Source organism: Ursus arctos, unplaced genomic scaffold (genome assembly GCF_023065955.2).
Source record: "Ursus arctos isolate Adak ecotype North America unplaced genomic scaffold, UrsArc2.0 scaffold_14, whole genome shotgun sequence".
In the NCBI taxonomy this organism is placed as follows: Eukaryota; Metazoa; Chordata; class Mammalia; order Carnivora; family Ursidae; genus Ursus; species Ursus arctos.
In genome coordinates, this window is record NW_026622808.1 from 68991883 (window position 1) to 69019154 (window position 27272).

General features: G+C 45.4%; 1 protein-coding gene across 3 annotated transcripts; it reads right to left on the minus strand.

The window, feature by feature from the left end:
* Nucleotides 1–1855: 1855 nt before the first annotated feature.
* Nucleotides 1856–26582, minus strand: ISY1 (ISY1 splicing factor homolog). Of its 3 annotated transcripts, XM_026501462.4 has the most exons (11): nucleotides 25810–26582; nucleotides 23709–23731; nucleotides 23046–23097; nucleotides 22204–22269; nucleotides 21154–21196; nucleotides 17703–17815; nucleotides 12013–12130; nucleotides 7814–7936; nucleotides 6677–6798; nucleotides 3004–3090; nucleotides 1856–2611 (listed from the first exon to the last, which is right to left on the minus strand). In XM_026501462.4, exons 1-11 carry the CDS (start codon nucleotides 25810–25812, stop codon nucleotides 2504–2506), a joined length of 858 nt encoding a protein of 285 aa, XP_026357247.1. In that variant the 5' UTR covers nucleotides 25813–26582; the 3' UTR covers nucleotides 1856–2503. The 3 variants fall into 3 exon arrangements, with proteins under 3 accessions (XP_026357247.1, XP_057167950.1, XP_057167949.1); XM_057311967.1 differs by lacking the exon at nucleotides 7814–7936 and having other exon boundaries at nucleotides 25810–26157; XM_057311966.1 differs by lacking the exons at nucleotides 7814–7936; nucleotides 12013–12130 and having other exon boundaries at nucleotides 25810–26157.
* Nucleotides 26583–27272: the final 690 nt, after the last annotated feature.

The window sequence follows — 27272 nt, forward strand, 5'->3', positions numbered from 1 at the left end:
AAGAGGAAGACTATGTTTAACTCACAGGAAAACCAGTGGGGTGAGCAAAGGGGAGGGAAGCCTATGGAAATGTATCAATGGAAAGTCGCCTTTTTGGAAACTTCAGGCGGAGCCAAAGCTAATACAAACCATAAAACAGATTTTGTCGACAAACTCAAGGCTCCCAAGACTGGTTCCTTTGCCTCTGAGCAATGAACTGGGCCAAGGGAACGACATCCCCACCAGTGGTGACACCTGCCAAGCCAATTCCTCTGCCATTCCAGGCCTGGAATGGGAGCCCTGCAGAGATCTTCCCCCGGGGGCCCCTGGCAGGCAAGTAGCCAGGGCCTGCAGAACAGGAAGAATCCTGGGGTTGGGTCCATCTCTGCAAAGAACACCCATAGGTCATGGTGCTAGGTGCTTTTCCACCCAGCCTTGGTTTCCGCAGATACGGGACACTAGTTCCTGTCCTGCCCGCGTGCCGGCAAGCCACCGCAAGATCCCAGCTGGGAGAGGCTTTGTACACTGTGCGGCTGGAGCAGGGGCTCCTGTTTCTGGCTCTGTCCCAGAGGTGAGAAGCCTGATAATTCCATTGACCGAGTGATGCAGGCCTGGAGCCTGGACCTTCCAGAGGGGCCACACTCCAGCCACTTCCAATCACCTTTTCCAGGGAGAAGAAACGCCTGTGGTTTGAATTTCCTGCTGCCCTTGAATGCAGGGCAGCCCCCAAGCCTGCATGTACCCTGGGAAGAAAAACCCCTATGTGGGTGGTCTGAGCCGGGCCGCCACACGTCCCCACAGAGGCTGTGATGACGGCCCTCTCTTGCCTCTGCCCACGCCGTGGAACTGCCAGACCCTGGGACAAAGTCCTGGGCTTTAAAACAGGGAAACTGAGGCCAGGGGCCTAGGTCCCAGAGCTGAGCCTGGCCCTGCCCCTCCCCTGGGGGCTCCCAAAGCTCCAACCCCCACTCCCCCCACCCTGCTCCCTACACACATTCACCCAGGGGCTCAGCTGAGGAGGGACTGCGCCAGCCCTTCCTTCGGGGAAGCCAGGATGCAGGGTGCCCCCACTCCACTCATATCTCCTCTCCTCACCATCTGTCGCCTTCCCCACGCGGTGGCTCCCGCCAGCCAGCCTCCACCTGCCCTGCCTCCTGCCTCCACATCCGGCTCCACGCACCTTCCCGAAGCAGGTCACACACTGACCCGGTCACCCCCTTGCTTGGAGCTGCCTGGCTCCCTGCTGCCCTCAGGCTCCCTCACGGGGCCTGTCAGGGCCGTCCAGGCTCTCCCTTGACACTCGCCACACCCAGCCACCCCGGGCCCTGACCCCACCGCTCCCCTGACAGGCAGACCCCCAGACCCACCTGCAGAACCCAACTTCCCGCTGTGTCATGGGCTTCTCCAAGCAGGGCCTCCTGTTGACACACAGTGCGAGTTGGGGCCTGGACCCAAAGGACAACCCCCTGGTCCTGACGCTGACTCCCAGACACTCCCAGGAGCCCTCCAGAGTGTGTGGAGCCCCCTCACACACACACACACGCACACACACAGCCCCAGAGACTGCTGTGTCCTGTCCCTGCTGTCGGCTCCCCGCGCTGGAAAGAAGAGACCCCGCCCAAGGGGCAGGCATGGCCCCGACTGGTGTTTCCTGGGCATCCGTGGTCTGCTTTGACCCAGGCCACCTCGGGGTTGTGGTGAGGACGGCTCTGCCCGCCCCCCTCATCTCTGAGAAGGTGCCCGGGACGGTCCCATCCCTCCCGCAGCTGGGCTGTGTGCTTCAGGCCTCTGTCCCCAGCGGTGACTCCGCACCTTGCACCCCGATGCGACCATCGCCGCAGGGCGGTTCCCAGGGAACAGGCTGCAGACATGGAAGTTGACCTTTCATATAAAAATCTTTAATAAAAATAGCTCTCTTCAGAAGGAGTCATAAGACAGAAGTAACAAACTGAAATTCCTGCCACCTGGGCAGGAGGGAATGAGGCAGGCTGAGTCTACCACGGAGAACCGGGAGCAGTACCCGACCCAAAAGGAATGGCTCTGGCTGGCGGCTGACACATGGGACTGCGGGCCCAGAGATGACAAACTTTCTCATTTTTCAAGAGGAGGTAGTAATATGTCTTTTTAGGAAAAACTGCATCTTTTTAATTGTAGTCATAAATTGACTCCCTCCCTCCCCAGCAAATGACAGTAGAAAGCCGAGTAAAACACAGACAGCCCATGAGCAGCCTGTTTTACACACGCTAGATAAAAACAAGTGGGTTCCTACCATAGCAAAACATCGTACAAAAGTGACAGCTGAAGGGGTCAGCACGAAGACAGCCTGCCAGAGAGGCACAGGCAGCCCCTCCCTTCGGATCAGGAGGGGGGTAGAAAAGGTAGGGGACGTAGCAGGAGGACTCGCAGCCCTAGCCGGCCTGTCTGCAATCCCAGGACAGCAGCGTCTGGTGGGCTCACCAAAGGCCAGCAGGGGATGATGGTCTCCAGGCAGATATCCAGACCCTGAGCAGGTCTCAGCTTAGCCCTAATAGCCCAGAAGTCTTCTGGCCTCTTCGCTCTGGGCCTGCAGGGTCTCACTAGCATACTTCTGGAGGAGTTCCATCTTCTTCCTCCGCACGAGTGCCTCCTCGATCTGCGGATGGCAAGGAGAAAGGGCTCATGCTTTACTCCTCAGCAAGGCCCCCCACGCCCTGCCGAAACCCAGCCAGGAGGGAGTTCCCGGCACAGAGGCCACTGAGGAGCCAACACCCAGACGCATCTCCCAGAGCCGCACTCTTCCCACTGGAAGCGTGGCAACAACTGTGTGTCGGTACCCCTAAAGCAGACGAGACACTGCCTCCTCGGGACTCCACACCCTATTGTGAGCATAGCCACAGCGGCCCCCCGTTGGAGTCAGAGCTGCCCTAAGGGACAGGAAGGACGAGGAAAACCCACTCCCCCGCTCTGTGCAGTCTCCTTTAGAGCCGAGGCCCCTGGCGCTGGGACAGCCCCACCGGCAAGGGCAGCTCCCAGCCCCTGTCCTACCTCTTGCTGGGACGGCACTGGGACGTGGGCAATGAACTTCTGCTGCCCGTCTTCACCTCCTTTCTCCTGGCTGCCTTCCTCGTCAGACTAGAAACAGAACCACCAGAAAGTCAGTGAGCAGGTGCCCGTTAAACACAGGTTGGTACCGCTACAAAAATGCACAACTATGCGGCTGCTTCAAAGGAAAAAACAAAAGGAATGAGGCAGCTCAGTTCTCAGAAAGACAAGAAGACACACCGTTAACTATTTAAAAAGCAACAAAGCACTGTGTAAATTATGCCACCTTTTGTCTGAGGAAAGAAAATAAGAATAGAAACTAGCAACAGCTGTGAGAACCAGGTGCACCTCTGCGCCTAGAGAACTAGAGAATCTTCCTTGATCTTTACGTACTTGTGGCTTTTGAACCTTGTACATGTTATCTATTTTGTTTAATTAAAATTTAAAAATGCACCACACATAGAAAAAAGATCAACTCAGAGTCTGCATGTGAGTCAAAAGAGATTACGCATCGCCTAAGGAAACACTGTGGCCTTACCCTGAGGAGAGAGGACCCCTGTGAGTGCCGCCTGCCCTGCCCCAGCTCTCTGCACACACGCCAGGAGGAGCTGGCGGAGACCCTTCGGTGGAAGGTCTCGGGTGCCGCTGGGAGGCGTGCAAACCGGGCCCAGCACTTTGGGAAATGGTTTAGCCGTATCTACTGACGCCCAGCACGTGCCCTCCCCATGACCTGATAATTCCACTCCTCCGTGTACACTCAACAGAAACGGCTGCCTATGAATGAGAAAGGCCACAGCAGCCTGACTGGGCAGAGCCCCACACTGGACGCTAAACAGATACCCACGACCATTAGACAGCAGAGAGTATGCATGATTCCACCAAGAGACGTCAAGTTCAGAAACAGGTAAGAGCTTAAGTTAGGGTTCTTAGAGGTCAGGAGAGTAACACCCAGCGGGGCAGGAGCAAGCTTCTAAGGTGCTGGTCATGGTCATGTTCCGTTTCCTCACCTGGTATTTGCTACGTGGGGTTGTTCGCCTCGTGAAAACGCACTGACCTGGCCACTTACCACCTGCGTCCTTCTCTCTATACGGAACACTACTCAGCAATAAAAAGTAACGAACTCTCGAATGCAACAACTCCGATGGATCTCAAGTGCACTGTGCTGAGTGTAGGGACCACCCCAAAGGTGACGTAAGGCACGATTTCATTTATGAAACATTCTCAAAATGACAGAACTACAGAGATAGAGAACAGATTGGAGTTTGCTAGGGGTGAGGGATGGGGGAAGGAGGAAGGTGGGACTGAAGGGAGCAGGGCATGGAGGGAACAGTCCTGTATCCTGACTGAAATGGTGGTTACAGGGGCGCCTCGGTGGCACAGTCAGTTAAGTGGCCGACTCTTGGTTTCAGCTGAAGTCATAACCTCAGGGTCATGAGATGGAGCCCCGCGTCGGGCTCTGTGTTGAGCACAGAGTCTGCTTCACACTCTCTCTCCCTCTCCCTCTGCCCCTCCCCACCACACACCCTCTCTCTCTAATAAAGAAATCTTTAAAAAAAAAAAAAAAAAAAAAAAAAGCAAAAGAAATGGTGGTTACACAAATCTACAGGTGATAAAGGACACCAAACTCCATATGCTCACTACACCAACTCTGTTTCCTAGTGTGGATACCATACTAGAACTCTGGAAGGTGTAACCATTGGGGGAAACTGGGTGAAGGATACACAGGACCCTCTGTACCTTTCCTGTAAATTATTTCAAAATTAAAAAAAAACAAAAAACACGTGGGGCACCTGGGTGTCTCAGTCAGTGAAACAGCCGCCTTCAGCTCAGGCCATCATCTCAGGGTCCTAGGATCGAGCCCCATATCGGGCTCCCTGCTCAGTGGGGAGTCTGCTTCTCCCTCTTCCTCTCCCTCTGCCTCATCCTCGCTCTCTCTCCCTCTCAAATAAATAAAAAAGTCTTCAAACAAACAAACAAAACCCACAACAACGTTTGGCTGTTTGCCTTTCCTCTCCGGATAAAGGCAAAGCCTGCTCCCCACGAAGCTGGGGCGCTTGCTTGTCCAGCCTTGCCCCTCTCCCGCCTCCTCTCCTCTCCCTACCAGCAGCCCACACTGTGCTTCAGCCACAGTGGCCTGTCCTCTGTCCCTCACACTCCCACGGCGTCTCTCAGTACACACTGCTCCTCTGCCTGGAACACTCTTTCTCTCACTGCCTCTCACTTGGTTAACTTCTCCCAATCCTCCAGGCCTCAGCTGAATGGTCAGCTCCCCAGGAAAGGCTTCACGGGCTCTCCCCACAGCATGTCACTATCTCAGAGCTGCTCTGACAGCCACTGTTTTCCACTGACTCTACCCACTGGATTGTCTCCCCACGGACTTCAAGGTACAAGCAGAGCTTGTGTACCCCTGTGCCCCTGGCATGGACCTGGCTCACAGGAGCCACTAATTAAGCAAACAGATGCTGAAAGAGCAAATGAAAATTTGCAGCTAAAGAAGACCTTCCCAGGTAGGGGCGCCTGGGTGGCTCAGTCGGTTAAGCATCCGACTCTCAATCTCAGCTCAGGTCTTCATCTCAGGATCTTGAGTTCAAGCCCCGTGCTGGGCTCCACTTAGGGCAAAAAAAAAAGGAAGAGAGAGGGAGGGAGGGAGGGAGGGAGGGAGGGAGGGAGGGAAAAAAGACAAGACAAGACCTTCCTAGGGCATGCTGCCAGCTTATTTCAAATGCTTCACTGTCCCCACTACTCATCAGCCAGACCTGCACAGGAACCTCAGGTCGGCTATATCCTGCGTGATGCTGACCAAGTCACTAAACTTCTCTGAACCTCCTTCTTTGCCACTGATATCACAGCAAGGTCCTCACACAGGACCTGACCTACCGCCCATGCACAAGAACTCCCCTCCCCTTCTCAGTCCAGCAAATCCACTTCATTCTTTCTCAGCATGTCCAAGGAATGAGGCCTGCATGGCAGGCGCCCAGGAGAGACTGGAGTAGGAAGCTCTCTCTGCCTGAGAGGCAAGATCACAGCTCCACCCGCAGCCGTGACCTTCTCAATCAGTCCCTCCTCTGCTCTGGGCTGGTTTCTATCTCTACCATGAAGGTGTGGGGGTGTTAAGACTGCAGAAGAGCTGCTTGCACTGCCGTTTAAAAAGAAATGATGAGACCTACTGCTGACACCTTGATTTCAGACTTCCAGCCTCTAGAACTCTGGGTAAAATCCATTTCTGGAGCCACCCCATCTGCAGTACTTTATAAAGTAGAAGCAGCTAACGCAGTAGATCTATAACTGAACCTGAAATTGTGGTAATAACAAATAAGTGAACAGATAAGTAAAAAAACGATGGGGGGAGGGGCTATAACTCATATGGCCTCAAAGTGTTCAGAAGTCAGACAACCTCTATGAAGCAGGTAATTCTGGGTGTAAAGCACAGTTTACAAAGTGCTCTCACAGCCATTCCCTTCTGGAACCCTCCCTGGGATGCTGAGGGGTGATCCTCATATCCATCTTCCAGGTGAGGAAGAGAAGTTCTCAGCTGGAGACAGGGGCAGAGCTGGGCTTTGATCCGAACCCCTCACCAATGAGCTAAACCTTCCTACCTCTCCGCCGATTCTCCCAAGGCCCAGCCTTCGTGGCTCGGAGCAGTAGGCAGTGAGCACCAGCCCCCCCCCCAAAGTACCTCCTCCTCGGTGACAGCATATATGTTGATCTCTTCCTCCTCTTCCTCCTCCTCCTCCTTTTCTCCTCTTGCCAGCCGGGCCTCTCTCTCTGCTTTCCACTTTTCAACCAATCCAGCCCTGACTGGAGACACAAGAGAGCAGCTGCTGCTTAGCGAGGCCTCTAAATCAGCTTTACAAGCCACACAGGGCGAGGCCCACATGTCCCCTCGGAAGAGGAGCGCCCTCCATTCTGCCCCGGCAGACAGGAGTGGGATATGAGAGGCAGTCTGGTCATACCACAGCTCCAGGTGGAAGTCACAACAAGGTGGCTTTCTAGGGGATGTCCCCAGCAACCTGAGTGGCTGCCTGACACGCCCACATGACAAAGGAGACACAGCAGTACCTGCTGCTGGAAAAGGGCTCAGACTCCTGACCTCCTTCACCCAGAACCCTAGCTCAACACACCACTGGGAGATCAGCACTAACTACTCCTCACAGGGCCGCCGTGAGGCTTCAGAACAGGGTCCGGGGCGTCTGGGTGGCTCAGTCGTTAAGCGCCTGCCTTCGGTTCAGGGCGTGATCCCAGAGTCCTGGGATCGAGCCCCACATCAGGCTCCTCCGCTGGGAGCCTGCTTCTTCCTCTCCCACTCCCCCTGCTATGTTCCCTCTCTCGCTGTCTCTCTCTGTCATATAAATAAATAAAATATTAAAAAAAAAAAAAAAAAGAACAGGGTCCAAAAAATGCTTAGCACGGTGCTTGGCATGGAGGAAGCACTCAGAAAGAACCACCCATCTTGCTCTACGCTCATAATGTATTAGCTGTGTTTAAAGCAGATCGAAAAGCCACTTAAATGGGCACCATTTCCTGATTTCAAGAAAGGCCAGTGTGGGAAGAAATCCAGATGAATTCCAGCTGGACGGGGAACAGGTCCAATGTGCTCATGGGCTTCCCCAATCTGCTGCTTCGGGCCCAACACAGCCCCGGACTACATCATAGTTACCGACGGTTAGGTCATCAGCAGCCCATGTCTTCTGAAGAGTATCCGCATTAAAATAAACTCGCTTCTGGCATCAAGCACTATTTAAAAACCCATTTTCAAAGGACAGAACAGAAACCAGACGCCATCTATAATGAAATGAATTGCTCATAGACCTACATTTCTTTTCATAGTCCTGTTCCAAAGGCACGATGACACCATCATCTTCATCGAGGTAACCGTAGTATTCAAAATCAATCGCTTTCATGAGCTCGGCACGTGTCTTTCTTGGAGGAGGAAGAGCTAAAGAAACAGCACCGACTTAGCTACATGTCCCACCAGTCACACCCCAGCCTGCATCCTGTACGGTGTTATGCAGCCAGGGAGCACGCTCGAGAAAACACCATTACATAGGCACTTCCTATTCTAGCCACAGAATTAGAGAAGTGGTACAACCCTTTCTTCAATCAGTTTTGAACCCTTTAACCCAATTAGTCTATTTAGAAGGAATGTATCCTAATTTAAAAAACCGTAACAAAAGCAGGCAAAGCTGTATGGACAGAGATGTGCATTGTTTACAGAGTCGTGAAAACTCGGAATAACTCGGGCTGTAAACTACAGGGTGTACCCTACGACCCCTCTATAGCTATTTCACAAGGTGTTTCGGTAACGCAGGAAATGTCATGAGATTTAATTAAAAAAAAAAAATGGAAAAACGTTAAGTATATAGATAAGACAAAACAAACTATAAACAAACCGAAAAGATAAATGAGAAAGTCTTAAAGAAAATATTTTCAGACTAAGGGTTACTACTCAGAATATTTAAGTAATTCTTGAAAATCAAAAGGGAGGGGAGCCTGCCTGGCTCAGTCGGTGGAGCGTTCAACTCTTGATCTCAGGGTCATGAGTTCGAGCCCCATGTTGGGTGTAGAGATTACTTAAAAATAAAAAATCTTAGAGGCACCTGAGTGGCTCAGTCGCTGAAGTGTCTGCCTTTGGCTCAGGTCATGATCTCAGGGTCCTGGGATCGAGACCCACATTGGGCTCCCTGCTCTACAGGGCTTCTCCCTCTCCCTTTGCCACTCCCCCTACTTGTGCTCACTCTCTCTCTCTCTAATAAATAAAATCTTTAAAAAAAAACTTTTTTTAATTAAAAAATAAAAAATCTTAAAAAAAATCAAAAGGGAAATGACAACCCAACAGATACAGTGAAAGAGTGAAAGCATATGCAGAGGAAAAAACATACGAAGAAAAAATTCATATGTAAAAAATTTCAATTAGTAATTGAATTCAGTTATCAATTTCATTAGTAATCAGGAAAATAAAAAGTAAAAATAATATATTTTCAACCATCAGATCCACAAAAATTTTATATTTATGGAAAACTAGAAATAGCTAAAGGTCTACCAATGGATGAATGGTTACATAAAGTATGGCTAATTCATATCATACGCTTTATTTTTTTTTTTTTAAGATTTTATTTATTTATTTGACAGAGATAGAGACAACCAGCGAGAGAGGGAACACAAGCAGAGGGAATGGGAGAGGAAGAAGCAGGCTCCCAGTGGAGGAGCCTGATGTGGGGCTCGATCCCGGAACGCCGGGATCACGCCCTGAGCCGAAGGCAGACACTTAAAGACTGAGCCACCCAGGCGCCACTAATATCATACGCTTTAATCCTTCACATCCACTTACAGAGTTCTAAGCAGAACGCTGGGCGGATATCAACGCAGAGCACAACACAACAGGTATGGGCGAGCCACTGGGTCTTCACAGGCCTCCACCCATCACCCTCACGCGGCTGACAGCAAATCTGTTTGCCCCGGCACCACTTTTGGTCCCTGTCCTGTGACAATGCCAGCTGCACCCAGGACCAGATACAGGGCTAAAACCTGCCAGAACACTGCATCCCTCCCCATCCCAGGGACTGGTTTACGGATGGGACAATGAACCAGTCAAAGCCAACCTGATTCAATTCTAGGAGTTTTGCTTGAACTGCTCTTCTGAGAGAGGACAAAATGTAAACTGATGATGGACCACTTGCCACCACAAGCAGAGAGCTAGATAGAGAACAAGCTCACAGGCCGGAAGTCAAAACTACAACATGGAGGAAATGTGACGGGCAATCAGCCATTCCTGAAGACAAACTACCCGTGGGCTTTTCAGTTATGTGAGACAGTAAATTCACTTTTCTGCCTAAACAGAACCGGGGCTGAGTCATCTGTCACTTATCCTGATGAAATTTAGCTGATGAAATGAGCATGTAAGTGCATAAAAAAGGCCTGGAAGGGAACGTACCAAACAAATTATGATGATTACCAGTTATCCAGGGGCACAGGGCTGGGGAGACCCAGGGGACAGCGCTACTTGAATTATACTCATTAAGACTGACTTAAGCACGTTCAGGGCGCCTGGGTGGCTCAGTCAGTTAACCGTCTGCCTTCGGGGTCCTGGGATGGAGTCCCCCATTGGGCTCCCTGCTCACTGGGGAGCCTGCTTCTCCCTCTGCCTGCCGCTCCTCTTACTTGTGCGTTCTCTCTCTCAAATAAATAAATGAACAATCTTTAGAGAAAAAAAAAAGACCTAAGCACTTTCTTATTAAAAAAAAATCTACAACTGATTTTTTAGAAAAATGCAAATTTAAAAAAGTAATATGTACAGCTTAACCTCAATATAGGGGCCCCCCTCCGCATATGTATTTTTATACATATGTATTTTTTCTTCTTATGTTATCAGCTTTGATTTTTGGCATTTTGGAAGGCCAAGGTTTGGCTGAAGCTCCCCAGGGCCATGGAGGGTGAAGGCAGGCCAGGTGAGGGGACCAATCTGTTGGGTTGTCATCTACCTTTAAAAACTGGAAGGAAATATGCCCCAACATGTCAACAATTGTCATCTACAAGATGTGAAAATATGGACAGTTTTTTTTTCTGATTTTCTGTATTTTATAACTTCTCTGTAAAAAAATTATATTACTTTCATAATGAACAGCATGATATTTAAACTTTGAATTATTTATTTTTTTAAAGATTTTTTTCTTAAGATTTTATTTTTAAGTGATCTCTACACCCAACATGGGGCTCAAACTCACAACCCTGAGATCAAGAGTCGCACACTCCACCAACAGAGCCAGCCAAGCACCCCCTGAATTATTGTTATTGTTATTATTTTTAAAGATCTTTTTTAGAGGGGGAGGGGCAGAGGAAAAGGGGGAGAGAGAATCCCAAGCAGACTCTCCACTAAATGCAGAGCCTGAGGCAGGGCTCAGTCTCATGACCTTGAGATCATGACCTGAGCCGAAATCAAGAGTCGGATGCTTAACCAACTGAACCACCCAGGTGCACCTCCCCCTGAATTATTTTTAAGTGTCGTTAATAACACATGCAAAACATTTGGGCATAATTAATTTAAAAATAAGCAGAGCTTAATATAGGTAGAATCAGGGGCGCCTGGGTGGTACAGCGGTTAAGCATCTGCCTTTGGCTCAGGGTGTGATCCCGGTGTTATGGGATCGAGCCCCACATCAGGCTCCTCCGCTATGAGCCTGCTTCTTCCTCTCCCACTCCCCCTGCTTGTGTTCTCTCTCTCGCTGGCTGTCTCTATCTCTGTCGAATAAATAATAAATAAAATCTTTAAAATATATATATATATATATATAGGTAGAATCATACTTTTAAACAAACAGAAAAACTGCCTGGAAGGAAACAGAGCAGAATGTCAACAGCAGTGAGAATACTGGTGTTATTCTTCTCTACTATTCATACTTTTTTCTATAAAGTGCTTAGACTACTTTCCTAAAGGGCAAAATTAAAATGCACAAACACTCCAGGCCAGTGGTTTCCAAGTGCATTTGGAAGGCCGAGGTTTGGCTGAAGCTCCCCAGGGCCACGGAAGGAGAAGGCAGGCCAGGTGAGGGGACCAGCAGTGTGAATCCACACACAGCCATTCCACTTTTCTCCATTTATACCTACTGGGGTTCGGTACTTGTTCGAGTACAAGATTGTACTTGTTCTTCAGGTAGATTTGTTCAACTAGTAAGTAACTGAAACACGACCCCATTTCAATGAACATCAGAGCCTGCCCTGGTAATCTGAGGAAACTTCAAACAGGGAGACATCTGGGCTGAGAAACTGGCACGTGCAAAGGGTGAGAATTTGGTACCAGTCACTTCTGGATCCCTCTCCCAGCCCTGGCACACACAACTGTGTGCCCTGGGCCTATGACTTCAGCTCCTAGTACTTACAGTTTCTCATTTCAAATCTGGGAACAGTAATTCTGACACGACTGCCATGTAGCTGGAAGAGCACCTAGCCTACAGACACGTTGTGATAATCACCAGCAATGAGAGGCTAAAACCTGCACAAACATTAGCAGGTACTTACGTTCTTTTTCAAAAAGCTCTCTGACACCAGGCAAATCTTTAGCAGCTCCAAAGTATTTGTAACCTCGATTTCCTGGGACTTCTTTCCCTTCATGATCCAGCATTTTAGGGCCAACTTTCTTATTGGGAAGGAAAAAAACAGAAAATGGATCTGATCCTTTAACCCACTATTTCCATGTTTGCAAATATACTTTAAGATAATAACACTGAATGTGGGAAAATATTGATATACAGAGAAAAATACTTAGGTACATTTTTTTCAGCCTAAATTAGTTAGGCTAAATACCGAACAGTATGAGGATGATTTAAGTAAATTATAGCATAATCAAAGATGGAATATATTCTATACCTTAAAAATGATGATTTTTATGAAACTTTTGGATTGCCTTAGGAAGACACGTATGATACGACCTAAGTGACAAAAGCTTAAAGAAACAACTGCAAACAACTTCAACGACAAGCAGTAAAAGACAAATTAAATACACCTCGAAGATGGAATTCTATCCAACAAAAATGATGATGTCAACAACCACGTGTAGTAGGTGACCCCGGACTAGGTCCTGTCCTAGAAGGGGGAACGCTAAAAAGGAGATTATTGGGAAAATCAGTGAAACAGCTGAGTAGGATGGATAAAATGACTGTATCAAAGTTAAATGTCCTACACTCGATAATTCTACCACGGTTATGTAACATTCTTACTCTTAGAAAATACACAGAGAGAGAGGAAAAATGAAAATACACACAGAGATGTTAAGTATTAAAGGGTAAGGGAGCATGATGTACTTAAGCTTCAAATGGTTCAGAAAAAATAAATCTCAAGGTACACACAGAAAACGACAAAGTAAATACAGCAAAGTATCAAAAACTGGTAAATCTGTATGAACGGTATATAAGAATTCTCAATTTTCCAATTTTCTCAAGAATGCTATTTAAAATAGTGATTATTGACATGAAAATATGCTCTTGATACACTAAGTGAACGAAGCACATAGAATAAAAAACAGTCTCTGTAAAAATGAACACATATATGGATAGAGAAAAAAGCTAGAAAGAGAAATAGAAAATGTCAATAGCAGCTATTTCTGTGGGCTAGAAAAATATATAACATATTCTATATCATGCATAGAACACAGGTTTTGAATATTTTATAATTTTTATATTTTTTTATATTTCTCTCTCTTTTTTTTTTTTAAGATTTTAGTTATTTATTTGACAGAGAGAGAGACAGCCAGCGAGAGAGGGAACACAAGCAGGGGGAGTGGGAGAGGGAGAAGCAGGCTCATAGCGGAGGAGCCCGATGTGGGGCTCGATCCCAGAACGCCGGGATCACGCCCTGAGCCGAAGGCAGACGCTTAACCGCTGTGCCACCCAGGTGCCCCTCTCTCTTTTTTTTTTTTTTTTTGCACAGACATATGTAGTATCTACATAACCAATGTTACCATTTTGGAAAGAAGCACAAATGCTACGACCAAAGTTGTACAGACAGTAAGTGTGATCTCAATCATGGCATTCACAGAAAAACAATGGAAGGAATTATTCAAGCAGCTGCATCCAGGAAATGGCATTCTGACTAAATGCTCTTCTGCTTCTTTATACTTTTCTGACCTTAGTGATAATGTACTACTTTCTCTTTTCTTTTCTATTGTAAAATATACATAACAAAATTTACCGTCTTCACCATTTTTAGTGGACAGTTCAGTGACATTAAATACATTCATAATTATCATGTAACCTCACCACCATTCATCTCCAGAACTCTTCTCATCTTGTGAAACGAAGACTCTAAATGTATTACTTTTACACACAGAAAATGGGAATAAAATTGTTAAGCATTGACAGACTCTAGAAAGAGGGGCACCTGGCTGGCTCAGTTGGTACAGCATGCAACTCTTGACCTCAGGTTGTAAGTTCAAGCCCCACGTTGGGTATAGAGATTACTCAAAAATAAAATCTTAAAAAACTGTAGAAAGAAATACACTAAAACATTAATGTTGAATTGCACCAAAAACTATAAAATACCTAGGAATCAATTTAATCAAGGAGGTGAAAGACCTATACTCTGAAACTATAAAACACTGATAAAAGGAAGTGCAGATGACAAATGAGAAGACATTCCACACTCATGTACGAGAATAATTAATATTGTTAAAATGTCCATATTACCCAACACAATATACAGATTTAATGCAATCCCTATCAAAATACCAGCAGCATTTTTCAAAACACCAGCACAAATAATACCAACACCTGTACAGAACCACAAAAACCCTGAAGAGTCAAAGGAATCCTGAGAAAGAAAAATGAAGCTCAACTCCAGGTTTCAAGATATACTACAAAACTATAATAATCAAAACAGTATGGCAGTGGCACAAAAACCGATACACAGACCAATGGAACACAACAGAGAGCCCAGAAATAAACCCAGGATTATATGGGCAATTGCTGAACGACAAAGGAAGCAAGAACATCCAATGGAAAAAAGACAGTCTTTTCAAGAAATGGTGTTGGGAAAACTGGACAGTCACATGCAGAAGAATGAAACTGGACCACTTTCTTACACCATACACAAGAATAAACTCAAAACGGGTGAAGGACTTAAGTGTGAGACCTGAAACCATAAAAGTCCTAGAAGAGAGCACAGGCAGTAATGTCTCTGACATCAGCCATACCAACATTTTTCTTGATATGTCTCCTGAAGCAAGGGAAATAAAAGCAAAAATAAACTATTGGGCCTACATCTAAATAGAAAGCTTGTGCACAGCAAAGGAAACACTCAACAAAACTAAAAGACAACCTACTGAATGGGAGATTATTTGTCAACGATATATCCAATAAGAGGTTAATATCCACAATATATAGGAATTGGGGCGCCTAGGTGACTCAGATGGTTAAGCATCTGCCTTCGGCTCAGGTCATGATCCCAGGGTCCTGGGATCGAGCCCCATGTTGGGCTCCCTGCTTGGAGGGGAGCCTGCTTCTCCCTCTCCCTCTGCTGTTCCCCCTGCTTGTGCTTGCTTTCTCTGTCAAATAAATAAATAAAATCTTAAAAAAAAAAAAAAAAATATATATATATATATATATATATATATGAACTTACATAACTCAACACCCAAAAACAAATAATCCAATTAAAAAATGAGCAAAAGGGGCGCCTGGGTGGCACAGCGGTTAAGCGTCTGCCTTTGGCTCAGGGCGTGATCCCAGTGTTATGGGATCGAGCCCCACATCAGGCTCCTCCGCTATGAGCCTGCTTCTTCCTCTCCTACTCCCCTTGCTTGTGTTCCTTCTCTTGCTGGCTGTCTCCCTCTCTGTCAAATAAGTAAATAAAATCTTTAAAAAAAAAAAAATGAGCAAAAGGGGCGCCTGGGTGGCTCAGTCGTTAAGCGTCTACCTTTGGCTCAGGTCATGATCCCAGGGTCCTGGGATCGAGCCCCACATCGGGCTCCCTGCTCAGTGGGAAGCCTCCTTCTCCCTCTCCCACTCCCCCTGTTGTGTTCCTTCTCTCGCTGTGTGTCTCTGTCAAATTAAAAAAAAAAAAAAGGCAAAAGACATGAACATTTTTCCAAAGAAGACACGAAGATGGCCAACAGACACACTGAAAAGATACTCAACATCACTCATCATCAGGGAAATGTAAATCAAAACCACAATGTGTGGTCTCACCTCACACCTGTCAGAATGGCTAATATCAAAAACACAAGAAACAACAAGTGTTGGCAAAGATGTGGAGAAAAATGAAGCCACTTGCACTGCTGGTGGGAATGCAAACTGGTACAGCCACTGTGGAAAACAGTATGGAGGTTCCTTAAAAAATTAAAAATAGAACTACCCTATGATCCAGTTATTGCACTACTGGGTATTTACTCAAAGAAAACGAAAACACTGATTTGAAAAGATATACGCACTTCTATGTTTATTATAGCATTATTCATCGTAGCTAAGATATGGAAGCAACCCAGTGTCCACTGACTGATGAACTGATAGAGGAGACATGCCACACACACACACACACACACACACACACACTGGAATATTACGCAGCCATAAAAATGAATGAAATGTCGCCATTTGTAACAACATAGATGGATCTTTACGGTATCATGCTAAGTAAAATAAGTCAGCCAGAGGGGGAAAAAAAAATACCACATGACCTTCCCCAAATGTGGAATTTAAGAAACAAATGAACAAAGAAAAAAAAAGACAAACAAAAAACCAGACTCTTAAATACAGAGAACACACTCACTGATGGTTACCAGAGAGGAGGTGGGAGGGAGAATGGGTGAAACAGGTGATGGGGATTAAGAGCACACTTACCATGATGAGCACTGAGTCATGTACAGAATTGTGGAGTCACTGTATTATACACCTGAAACTAATTATACTGGAATTTTTTTAAAGAAATATAGTCAATAATGTTGTAATAACTGTGTAATAACTGTGACAGACGGTCAACAATGCTCACTGCATAACGTGCAGAACTGTTGAGTCACTATGTAGTACAGCTGAAATAAATGTAATACGTAATATGTAATATTGTGGGTCAAATATATTTCAATATAGTTCAATATATTTCAACTGAAAATTTTAAGAAAATGAATGCTGACTTTGGGTGGTGGCAGTTAAGAATATCTTACATATTAATTTTTTTTCTGCTTCTGAGGTCACTTTTCCAGGAGGGTTAACAAACTTCTGCATTACTTTAAAGCTGTCTGATAGGACACATAAAATCCCCATCACCCAACTGCTCAAGAGAGTAAGTGAGAAAGGTCCTCACGCAGTACAGAGAAAAAAAACAGGGCTCAAGAAACATGAATGCCTCTCCTTCGTTTTACACCAGGTACTAAAGTGATAATTATGTGTCAAACTTTCATAAAAGTGAAAATACCAGCAGGTTAGAAAAACTTCACACACTTCCTACATAACATATTACAGCTCACTGATGAGGTCAAATGACCTGAGGTAGATCTCTTCACAAATAAATGGGGTGGGCTCTGGGGTAATATTTTTAAAGTCGAGACTCATGAGTGAGTCATGAAATCAATTAAGTGTGGGTCACAATCATCAATTTTTTAACATCAAAATGTAACAACAGAAAATATCAACATGCATCACCATGTATTTTTTCAGTACATTTCTGTGTGTACTGGGTTGTGATAGACAGTTTGCATGCGTGTGTTTTACAATGAGGCCCCCTCAGGTAAAGAACCCAACAATGGCTGCCCTGACCCCCAAGGAACTCAGGGATGATGCAAAAGGACGATGGTCGTTTTTCTTTTGTTTTTTTTTAAAGATTTTTATTCTTTTAACTAATCTCTACACCCAACATGGGGCTCAAACTCACAACCCCAAGAGCAAGAGTCGCATGCTCCACTGACTGAGCCAGCCAGGCACCCCAAGACCATGGTCATTTTAAACAAGAGGCCCAGACAGATTAAGCGGCTTACTCAAGACCATCTGAGCAGTAAACTCAGGTGCCCTGTCTGCTCTGAGGGCTGTGCTGCGGGGTCTTTCAGAATTATCCTACCCATGTTTCCTGTCCACATGCAACGGGCACTTTCCAAACCTTTATTCCTCAAGTGCCTACTCTGTGGCAGGCCTGGGCTGGGAGCAACAAGGGATGCGGAGCTACTCTGCTGCCAGAAAAGCTCACTAGCTTACCCCCAAGATCCTCTGAGACCGCTGCTTACTTACTCCATAATCAGGACCGCCCAGCTCCTTTATCCGGACTTCCCAGTGTCCTTTCTCTCTTAGCAGTTTGTTAATTTCATCATTCAGGTCACGAATTCGGAATTCACCTAAACCAGCTAAAAAAACAAACACATTAATATCATTTCTTCAAAATAACACTCAATGTTATACCCTCAAAAATGAATGTCAACACTTACAAAGGTACCCAGCACAAAAATACTCATTTAAATATATAAAAAAAACCATCAACACCCAAATAAAGGAAAAGCAAGGATTAGGGTTCCCACCAGCACGGGGGGGGGGGGGTGTCCTTGGAAAAACAACTTCCTCCTCATTAGCAACTGAAGAAATATAAACTGAAGCAATCCTGCAGTTCCACTTAGCCAACTATTAAAATATCTTAGTGGTGGGGGCACGTAGCATCCAATGCCAACAATGTGCAGTGAGGCTGCCATAAGCACCAGGGCCTGGGAGCATTGGTTTCACCCTTTCAGGAAAGCAATGTGTTGTCATATGGGGACATCTTTTGGCAAAGACTATACCTTGAGAATTAAGCCTAAGGGACTTATTTGAAGGAATATGCACAAGGGACTTTGCTAAGGTGTTGTCCATGGCGGCCAAGAGCTGGGAGCAGCTGGGGCAGCCCACCAGAGGAAGGAAATAGCTAATGAACCCCGATATGTTGAAATGAAATATCATACGGCTATTGCAAGGGAGTATCCCTCCCCTTCTCCACTGAATGGCTTTTGTACCATTGTCAAAAGTCAACTGGCCACATGTGCGGCCCTATTTCTGCCCTTCTTACTCTGTTCCAATCGTCTGTCTTTCACCAATACCACATTATCTGGAATACAGCAGCTTTATATTAAATCTTCAAATCAGGTATGAATACTCCAATCTTGTTCTTTTTCAAAACTGTTTTGGCTATTCTAGTTCCTTTGCCTTTCTATTTAAAATGTAGAAAAAAATCTGGTAACCTATACAAAAAAAAAAAAAAAAAAAATCCTGTTGGGATTTTGAGTATTTGAAGAGACAGAACAGACATCATTACTATGCTGAGTCTCCCCATCCATGAATGCTGTGTATCTCTCCATGTACTGGGGTCATCTCTGATGTCCTTTATCAGTGTTTTGTAGTTTTAAGCACACAGGTTGCAGGGCCACCTGGGTGGCTCAGTTGGTTTTAGCCTCTGCCTTCAGTTAGGTCCTGATCCCAGGGGACTGAGCCTCACATCGGGCTCCCTGCTCAGCATGGGAGCCTGTTTCTCCCTCTCCCATTCCCCCAGCTCGAGTGTTCTCTCTCGCTCACTCTCATTAATAAAATCTTTAAAAAAAAGAAAAAAAAAGGGCCCCTGGGTGGCTCAGTTGGTTTAGCTTCTGCCTAAGGCTCAGGTCATGATCCTGGGGTCCTGGGATTGAGCCCCAAATCGGGCTCCCTCGTCAGTGGGGAGCCTGCTTCTCCCTCTCCTTCCAACTTGTGCTCTCTCTCGCCATCTCTGTCTCCCTCTCTCAAAAAAATAAAATCTTTAAAAGAAAAAGCACACAGATTGCACATATGTTTGGTTAGATCTATACCTAAGTATCTCTTGTGTTTTGGTGCTTTTGTAAATAGCACTTTTAAAAATGTTCTAATACCAATTTTTCAGTGCTACTTTATAAAAATAGAATTGATTTTTGTGTATTGACCTTCTATTCTGTGACCTTGCTAGACTCACTTATTCATTTTAGAAATCGTTCTATAGGGGCGCCTGGGTGGCGTAGCCGTTAAGTGTCTGCCTTCGGCTCAGGGCGTGATTCCAGCATTCTGGGATCGAGCCCCACATCAGGCTTCTCCGCTGGGAGCCTGCTTCTTCCTCTCCCACTCCCCCTGCTAGTGTTCCCTCTCTCGCTGGCTGTCTCTGTCAAATAAATAAATAAAATCTTTAAAAAAAAGAAAGAAAGAAAAGAAATCATTCTATAGATTTCTTGGGATCTTCTACATGGAAAATTACGTGATCTGAGAACACAGAATTATAGTTCTTCCCTTCCAATCTGTGTGCCTTTTATTTCCTTTTCTTGCTTTACTGCACTGTAACGAGGAATTCCAGTATGACCTTGAATAGAAGTGGTGATAATAGATATCTGCCTTGTTCCTGCCCCCAGGAGGAAAGCATGCAGTCTTTCACCATTAATTATGATGCTGGCTAGGTTTTTTGGTAGAAGTGTATCAGGGTAAAAAAAAAAAAATTCCGGGGCGCCTGGGTGGCACAGCGGTTAAGCGTCTGGCTTCGGCTCAGGGCGTGATCCCGGCGTTCCGGGATCGAGCCCCACATCAGGCTCTTCCGCTATGAGCCTGCTTCTTCCTCTCCCACTCCCCCTGCCTGTGTTCCCTCTCTCACTGGCTGTCTCTCTCTGTCGAATAAATAAATAAAAAATCTTTAAAAAAAATAAAAAATTAAAAATTAAAAAAAAAAATTCCCTCTTATTCCCAGTTAGTGGAGTTTTTAGCATGAGTGAGTGTTAAATTTTGCCAAATACTTTTTCTGTACCTACTGAGATGATCATGTGGCTTCTCTACTTTAGAATGGGGATAAGTAAATTGTATTAATTTTTGAATGCTGATTCAGCCACACATTCCCAGGATAACTCCCACTTGGTTGTGATTTATTATCCTTTTTATAAATTGCTGGATTTGGTTTGCTAATATTCTGTTGAAGATTTTTATGTCTATATGCATGAGGAATATCGGTTGGCAGTTTTCTTCTATCCATGTAATGTCTTTTTTTGCCTTTAGTATCATGGTAATGCTAATACTAAAATCTGTAAATGAGGGAAGTGTTCCTTCCCCTTCAATTTTCTGGAAGAAACTATGTTGAACTGGTATTATTACTTCCTTAAATGTTTGGTAGAACTGACCACGGAAGCCATCTGGGCCTGGAATTTTCTTTGCTGAAAGGTTTTAACGATGAATTCAATTTCTTTAATAGGTATAGGGGTGCCTGGGTGACTCAGTCGGTACAGCACGCAACTCTTCATCTTGGGGTCATGAGCTCAAGCCTCACACTGGGCACAGAGTTTACTTAAAAAGAAAAAAAATTTTTTTTATTTTTTAATAGATAGAGAGCTGCTACTCAGGTTTCAATTTCCCTTTGAGCTGTGTTTCTAAACAGTGGCACTAACATTTTGGGTCAAAAATTCTTCATAGGAAGCACTGGAGGATGCTTAGCAGCACCCCTGGCTTTATCCACTAGATGCCAGTAGCACCCCAAGCTGTAAAAATCAAAATGTCTCCAGAGACTGACAAATGTCCCCTGGAGTGTTTTATAAATGTCAAATTAATACTATTGTTCAGTTCTTCTATGTCCTTACTGATTTTCTATCTGCTCGTTCTACTGATTATTGAGAGACAAGTGTTGAAATCCCCAAGTCTAATTGTGGATTTGAGAATCAACATTTTAAAAGATAGGTTAGCTTACCATTCTGAATTTGAGCCACTTTTTTAGAGATCTCTCCAATGATCTGTGAAAAAAAATAAAAGGTAATCAATTCTCATGACTTGAGTATGTCTGAAAGCACAGAAAAAATATAACTCAAAATGAGTAATTAAAAATACTTAGAATTCTGGTAATGAATCATTTAGATAATAAACAATCAGAACGCAAATCAAAACCACAATGAAATATCACCTTACACCTGTCAGAATGGCTAGAATCAAAAAGACAAGAAACAACAAGTGGCGGCGAGGATGTGGAGAAAAGAGAACCCTCACGCACTGTTATGGGAACACAGACTGGTGTGGCCACCATGGAAAACAGTATAGAGGTTCCTAAAAAAATTAAAAATAGAACTACTACATGATCCAATATTTCCACTAGTGAGTAGCTACCCAAAGAAAATGAAAACACTAATTTGAAAAAATATACGTTAACTGCAGTATTATGTACGATCCCTAATACCTAAGGAAGCAGCCCAACTGTCCGGGGACAGATGAACGGATAACGAAGATGTGGTGTACATATACAATGGAATATTACATGGCATAAAAAGAATGAGATCTTGCCATTTGCAACAACATGGATGGACACAGAGCGTGCTATGCTAAGTGAAATAAGTCAGACAGAAAAAGACAAATACCACATGATTTCACGTATACGTAGAATCTAAAAAACAAAACAAATGAATAAACAAACAAAAACGTAGAAACAGACCCATAAATACAGAGAACCAATTCATGACTGCCAGAGGGCAGAGGGTGGGAGATGAGCAAAATGGGTGACGGGGAGTGGGAGGTACAGGCTTCCAGTAACAGAATGAAAAGTCACGGGGGAAAAAGGTAGGGCATAAGGAATATAGTCAATGGTATTGTAATAGGGTTTATGGTAACAGATAGGAGCTGTGCTTGTGGTGTCCCCACGCTGTACACTTGAACTAATGTAACATTCTGTGTCAACTAGACGTCAATTCAAAAAGAAAAAAATCAGAGACTTGTTACTTCTACTATATGACCAGATTCACCCAGAACATACTTGTCGTCTCCACTTCTCAGCTTTGGGCAGCTCAGTACATTCTGAGGCAAGAAAGGGTCTCCGTTCCTAAGAAGAAGCAAAACACACATGTTGCCACTGTCCTAGTTCCAAGCTTTACGAGCATCCGCAACTGGTTCAGCCCTGAAGACTAACTGTCTAATGGTCTAAACAGATTTGAAGCTTCAGTTCCAGATGATCTTCACCAAGCCTTACACTTCGCTCTGCAGTCTCTGCTTAGGAAACAAGCATACATGCAAAAACATACGTAGGCTGCACTGTATCTAGTACAGTGAACCACTGGAAACAACTTAAAATTCCAGTAACAGAGAGCTGGCTAATAAGCTAGGTTATATCCATTTCATGGCATATCCATTATCACCTTAAGAAACAATGGCTACCCGTGTTTAGAACAAACATACATGCATGTGTATACACATGTATGTGTGTGTGAGCACGTATGTGTATAATTTTTTTAAAAAACAAAACAAAAATATTGGAAGAATGGTACATGTTATCCCTGGCCTGGCTGAGCCTCCATGAACTGAGATCATTTGCTGGTTGCAGCTTAGAGCTGCTCTCCACAGCACTTCCTATTATTCAACATTAGAGCTGGGATAATATGGGGAGCCAATTATCATAACCGGCGGCGGAAGGACAAGCAGCTAGATGGTCACACTGCCCCAGCTACAGAGAGGTACACCTAGAATTCAAGTGGACAGATTCATAAGAATGTCAGGAAGTACAAACAAGAAACAGGAAGTCTAGTCTGCTCAGGAGTGAGTTTCACCACATTTGTTCTTGATACTTCACAATTCACGAGGAAGATTTACACCAAAACCAACCTTCACTTTTCCCTCTTCCAGTTGAGCTTGGCGAAATCTTGCTAAGGCCGTCCTACCAGGAAGAGAGAAGACTCCGTTAGATACTGCTCACAGATTTGTCACCCAGGTTCCTAGATGGGTAGATCTATTCATGACCATCATGTAAGGTGGTCATTAACATGACTCATATATATATATTTTTATATATTTTTTCATAATTATTATTCATTTAAAAAAAGAGAGCACACACAAGCATGTGTGAGAGATTAAGACACCACAGAGAAGTTATGGGTTTCCATGTTCCAACAGTGGGACTTAAAAAAGCCATTGGTGTTCCTGAACATCCAAGTATCTATTTTACTTACGCTGCACGTAAAGACTGTGGGAAACCCTACTCATCAGACCACTGTGGTGAGCAACACATCCAGATGTTAACCGACTAAAACCATGGAGTGCCCAGTTGTCACTCTCACAGCCCCTGCACCATCTCCAAGTGAACTAATGTTTATCCAGTATAAGTTCTGGGATCTGTCAGAAAACACTAATGGGGATAACAAACAGCAAATATGTGAATACTATTTTAATACATGTAGAGAAAGAAACATACCAAAAAGACCAAACACAAAAAGAGGTCAGTGGGAATAATTAAATCACATAAAATTTACAGACAAAATTGATACTTACATGGCCTTTTCTGCATTCCGGGCCTAAGACAGAAGGGAAGAAAAATGCCATGTTTAAAATACCCTTTTTTCCATGTAGTTGTTAGAGAAAAGTATCACAAGGACAGTCACAAGCATAACGTTTGACCTAGAACATGCACACTGTAAAAAAAAAAAAAAAAAAAAAAAAAAAGATGTCCAAATCCTGTGACTTTACTTACGCTGCTCCCTCCACCTAAACTCTTTACTTCTCCACTGTCCCCACACCCTTGGATCTGGCTAACTCCTATCCAACCTTCAAAATGTATCACCTGTGTCATCGCCATCCTAGAAAGTTCTTCTCTGGCCCCCTCCTCCCAACTGGGCTGCTACATTTTGTCTAGATTTGTAACGACCGTGGTCCTCTCCACCCAGCATCCCAATTGTCTGTTTACTGCCAACAGAATTTCGGGAAGAAAAGACAGGTTTTTCCAAACTGAATTTTATGTAAGTGTTGTCACACTAGTGTCAAGACAATTGTCCCTGAAACACGGTGTCAAGCACAGAACATGTTTTTTGGGTTGTAGTATAAATAGAAAAAGTACTTGCTAAGTCAGGGACTTATTTTACTCTCAGCTCTTCCACTTACCATCCCTGAAAAGTAGTCTCTCAGTTTCCCTGTCTTTACAAAAGGGATAATACCTCTTATCTCATAGAGATGTCATGATGACTTAACAAGAAAACTACATGAAAACATTAGGTATGCAGTTTACAGATACTCGGCAAAAGTGAGCTCAATTTAAGTCTCCTTTCTGGCCCTCCCTTTCAATGAACACAGAAAAAACTTGGCGAAAGTTTGGTGGATACATGAACACATTAACTACTAAGGAATAAAAGAGAGCAGCTTTCCCAGGGGAGGCCATCATCTTGAAGGCTGTGGCACTGTCCTACCTATTTCATTAAATCCTACGGATTCTGAATATTTCATTTAATGTTTCTCAGTGCTTACTCCATGCTTAAAACACCATGGTAGGTGGTAGCAATTTAGCCATGGGTCTTCTTTTTGAGGGGACTTTTTGGAACTCCCCCCCAAACAATGAATCAGTGTGATAAGGGAATGCACCCTGGGTAATGTAAGCCCACAAATAGGAATGCGTGATGGTGAAAGTGTTATAAAATAACAAAAAACTCCCGTACCCAGAACTATCCAGGCCCAAGGATCCTCTCTCCTGCTAGGGAATGGAAAGACGGATTCCCTATGCTTGTCAGAGTTCAGAAACGAAGAGCTTCGAGGCTGAGCAGGGCAGTATAAAGCAGTAATTTGGGGCATATTCTCCCACAGAAAGGGCTGCTTCTAGCCCACTGGTTTCTCTCCTTCTTTGGATCTTGGGCTCGGTAATCTACAAGAGCTTGCAATACATCTACGACCTTATTCCTGCGTCGTGTGCTCCTTATGGGGCCTTAACTTAATGAAAATATTATGGTTACCAAAATATATGAGCAACTTCTCTGTACCAGCGCTATGTGCATTCTCATATTTCCATGTCGTGAGCGCTACTTGAACGAATGGAGAAGCCAACAAACCACTCCAGACCACGGAGATCACACCCTCATGCAATAACATTATGCCATCCACTCAATCGTTACTGAACACCTACAACGTGCCAGACACCGTATTAGCCATTAAAGCAATGGTGACAAGACCCTGCCCTCGTGAAGTTTGTATCTCGTGGGGGAGACCGAGAACACATAAATCAAAAAACCCAGAAACATATTGTCACAACCGCTGTTCATCTCCCGTATGGGTCTTGGGAACATACAAGTGGGCCCACGCCAGGCACCGCGACTTGGAGCGGGTCCTTGCGCCTCTCCGTGCCTTCCTGTTCCCCAGAGATAACTTAAAGCGCTTGGTCGGCATGAAAACACTGCCGGAGAAGGTAACTCCGCTCCCGAGGTTCCCGTTTCCTCCCCCAACTTCTGACAGCTGAAGCAAGGAGGAAGAGAACCCGAGTTACAGGTAGCCCAGGCGCCTGAAGCCTGCAGTGATGCCGGCTGCGCTCCTCCACCACGAGCGCCCCGAATGCGGCCGGGAGCCTTCACAGCCCTCCCGCTCGCCCCCTCCAACACGCACCCATCCAACTCACCATGGCTGAGTGAGGGCGCCGCCCTGGGGGCGCGCGGCCCCAGCCCCTGGAGCTTCACTGCCTCAGACGAGGCCGACCCTGGCGGGAACTAAAACACTCCACCTGACCGCACCACCGATTTTTCTGCCGGAAGGACAAATGGAAAGGACCGGAAGTGGGGGCCGGAAGTAAAAATGAGACTTGAAAAAGGGGAGGAGGAAACGCAAGCGTGCTCCAGTAAGGCTGGCCTTCCCAAGGCGGATGGACGTTGCACCAATACGCGCGTACGAAGAATGGGGGCGTTGGCAAACTTGCGCTTGCGTAGTGAGACTGACATGTTTGGCCTCAGCCCCTGGTTTTGCTCTCGCGATAACAAGTGCGAATTTTCTCGTGTTAGCTATTGGTACTGCGGAAGTGGGTGACGTCGGCTGCAGTTAAGTGTTAACTATTTGGGGGTCATGGTTGATCCTGTCGGTCGCATCCCTCAGTCCCCCTTTTGGAAGTCGCTCGTCCTCATGCCTCTGAACGAACGAAGTCCTCCCAGCGGACTGGGGCAGCTGAACCCAGCCCGCGTAAAATAGGCTAGGCAGCTCCGGAAGTGGAAGGCGCAGACTCCAGCTAGCGGGCGCTGAAACGCCCCCTTGGGCAGATCAGAGCGAGCGCTCTCCAGGAGTTTCAGCTGGCCGGGCTTCGCAAATTCCTTCGCGTTTCCTTGTCATCTACGTGGGGCCTTATTTTTTCCGAGCTCTTCTGGAATCGCGGGGCTCATTAGAGCTGGACCAGTGCTGGAAGTCACCCTCTTTTAAAACAAGAAATGTTACATCGGAAACCGGGGATGTACTGTATGGTGACTAACATAATATAATAAAAAATCATTAAAAAAACAAAACAAAACAAAACAAAAAACAACAACAAAAAAAAACAACAACAAAAAAATAAAACAAGAAATGTAAAGCCCAGGGAAGAAAAAGCTACTTACTCGGAGGAAGAGGAGGTTGGTCAGAGAGGTGGTATGTGTATCACTACCCAGAGAGATGTGGTCAATCTGTGTGATGAGCATACTGCTGGGATCATAACGTCCTTAGACAAGGACCCAGGAACATGGGAGAGGCCACTTGATACGTGGGTATAGTTCTGGTGGCTACTCCCTTACGGCGTCCAGAGCTGTGGTGTGGAATTCAGATGAAGGACTGTAGCAAATTAAGGCAGTAACAGCAGCTCTCCCTTTTCAAGCATGGTGCTTGAGCCGTGGTGTCTTCCTCTACCAGAAGACCTAACCAGTGGTGGGTACTTCAGCCCCAGCCCAGAGGCACAAGCCAATGGGGGAACGCAGCTGACGTGGTTCAGGATCAGACAGGACAGACAAGTACTTAGAAGAATAAACACCAGGATCTCATGCCTGAACCATGATAAAGACAAGTTGTCTCCTTAAAAGTTTTAGGTGGGCATATGGCCACCCAGCTAGACTCCATCTTCCCACGTTT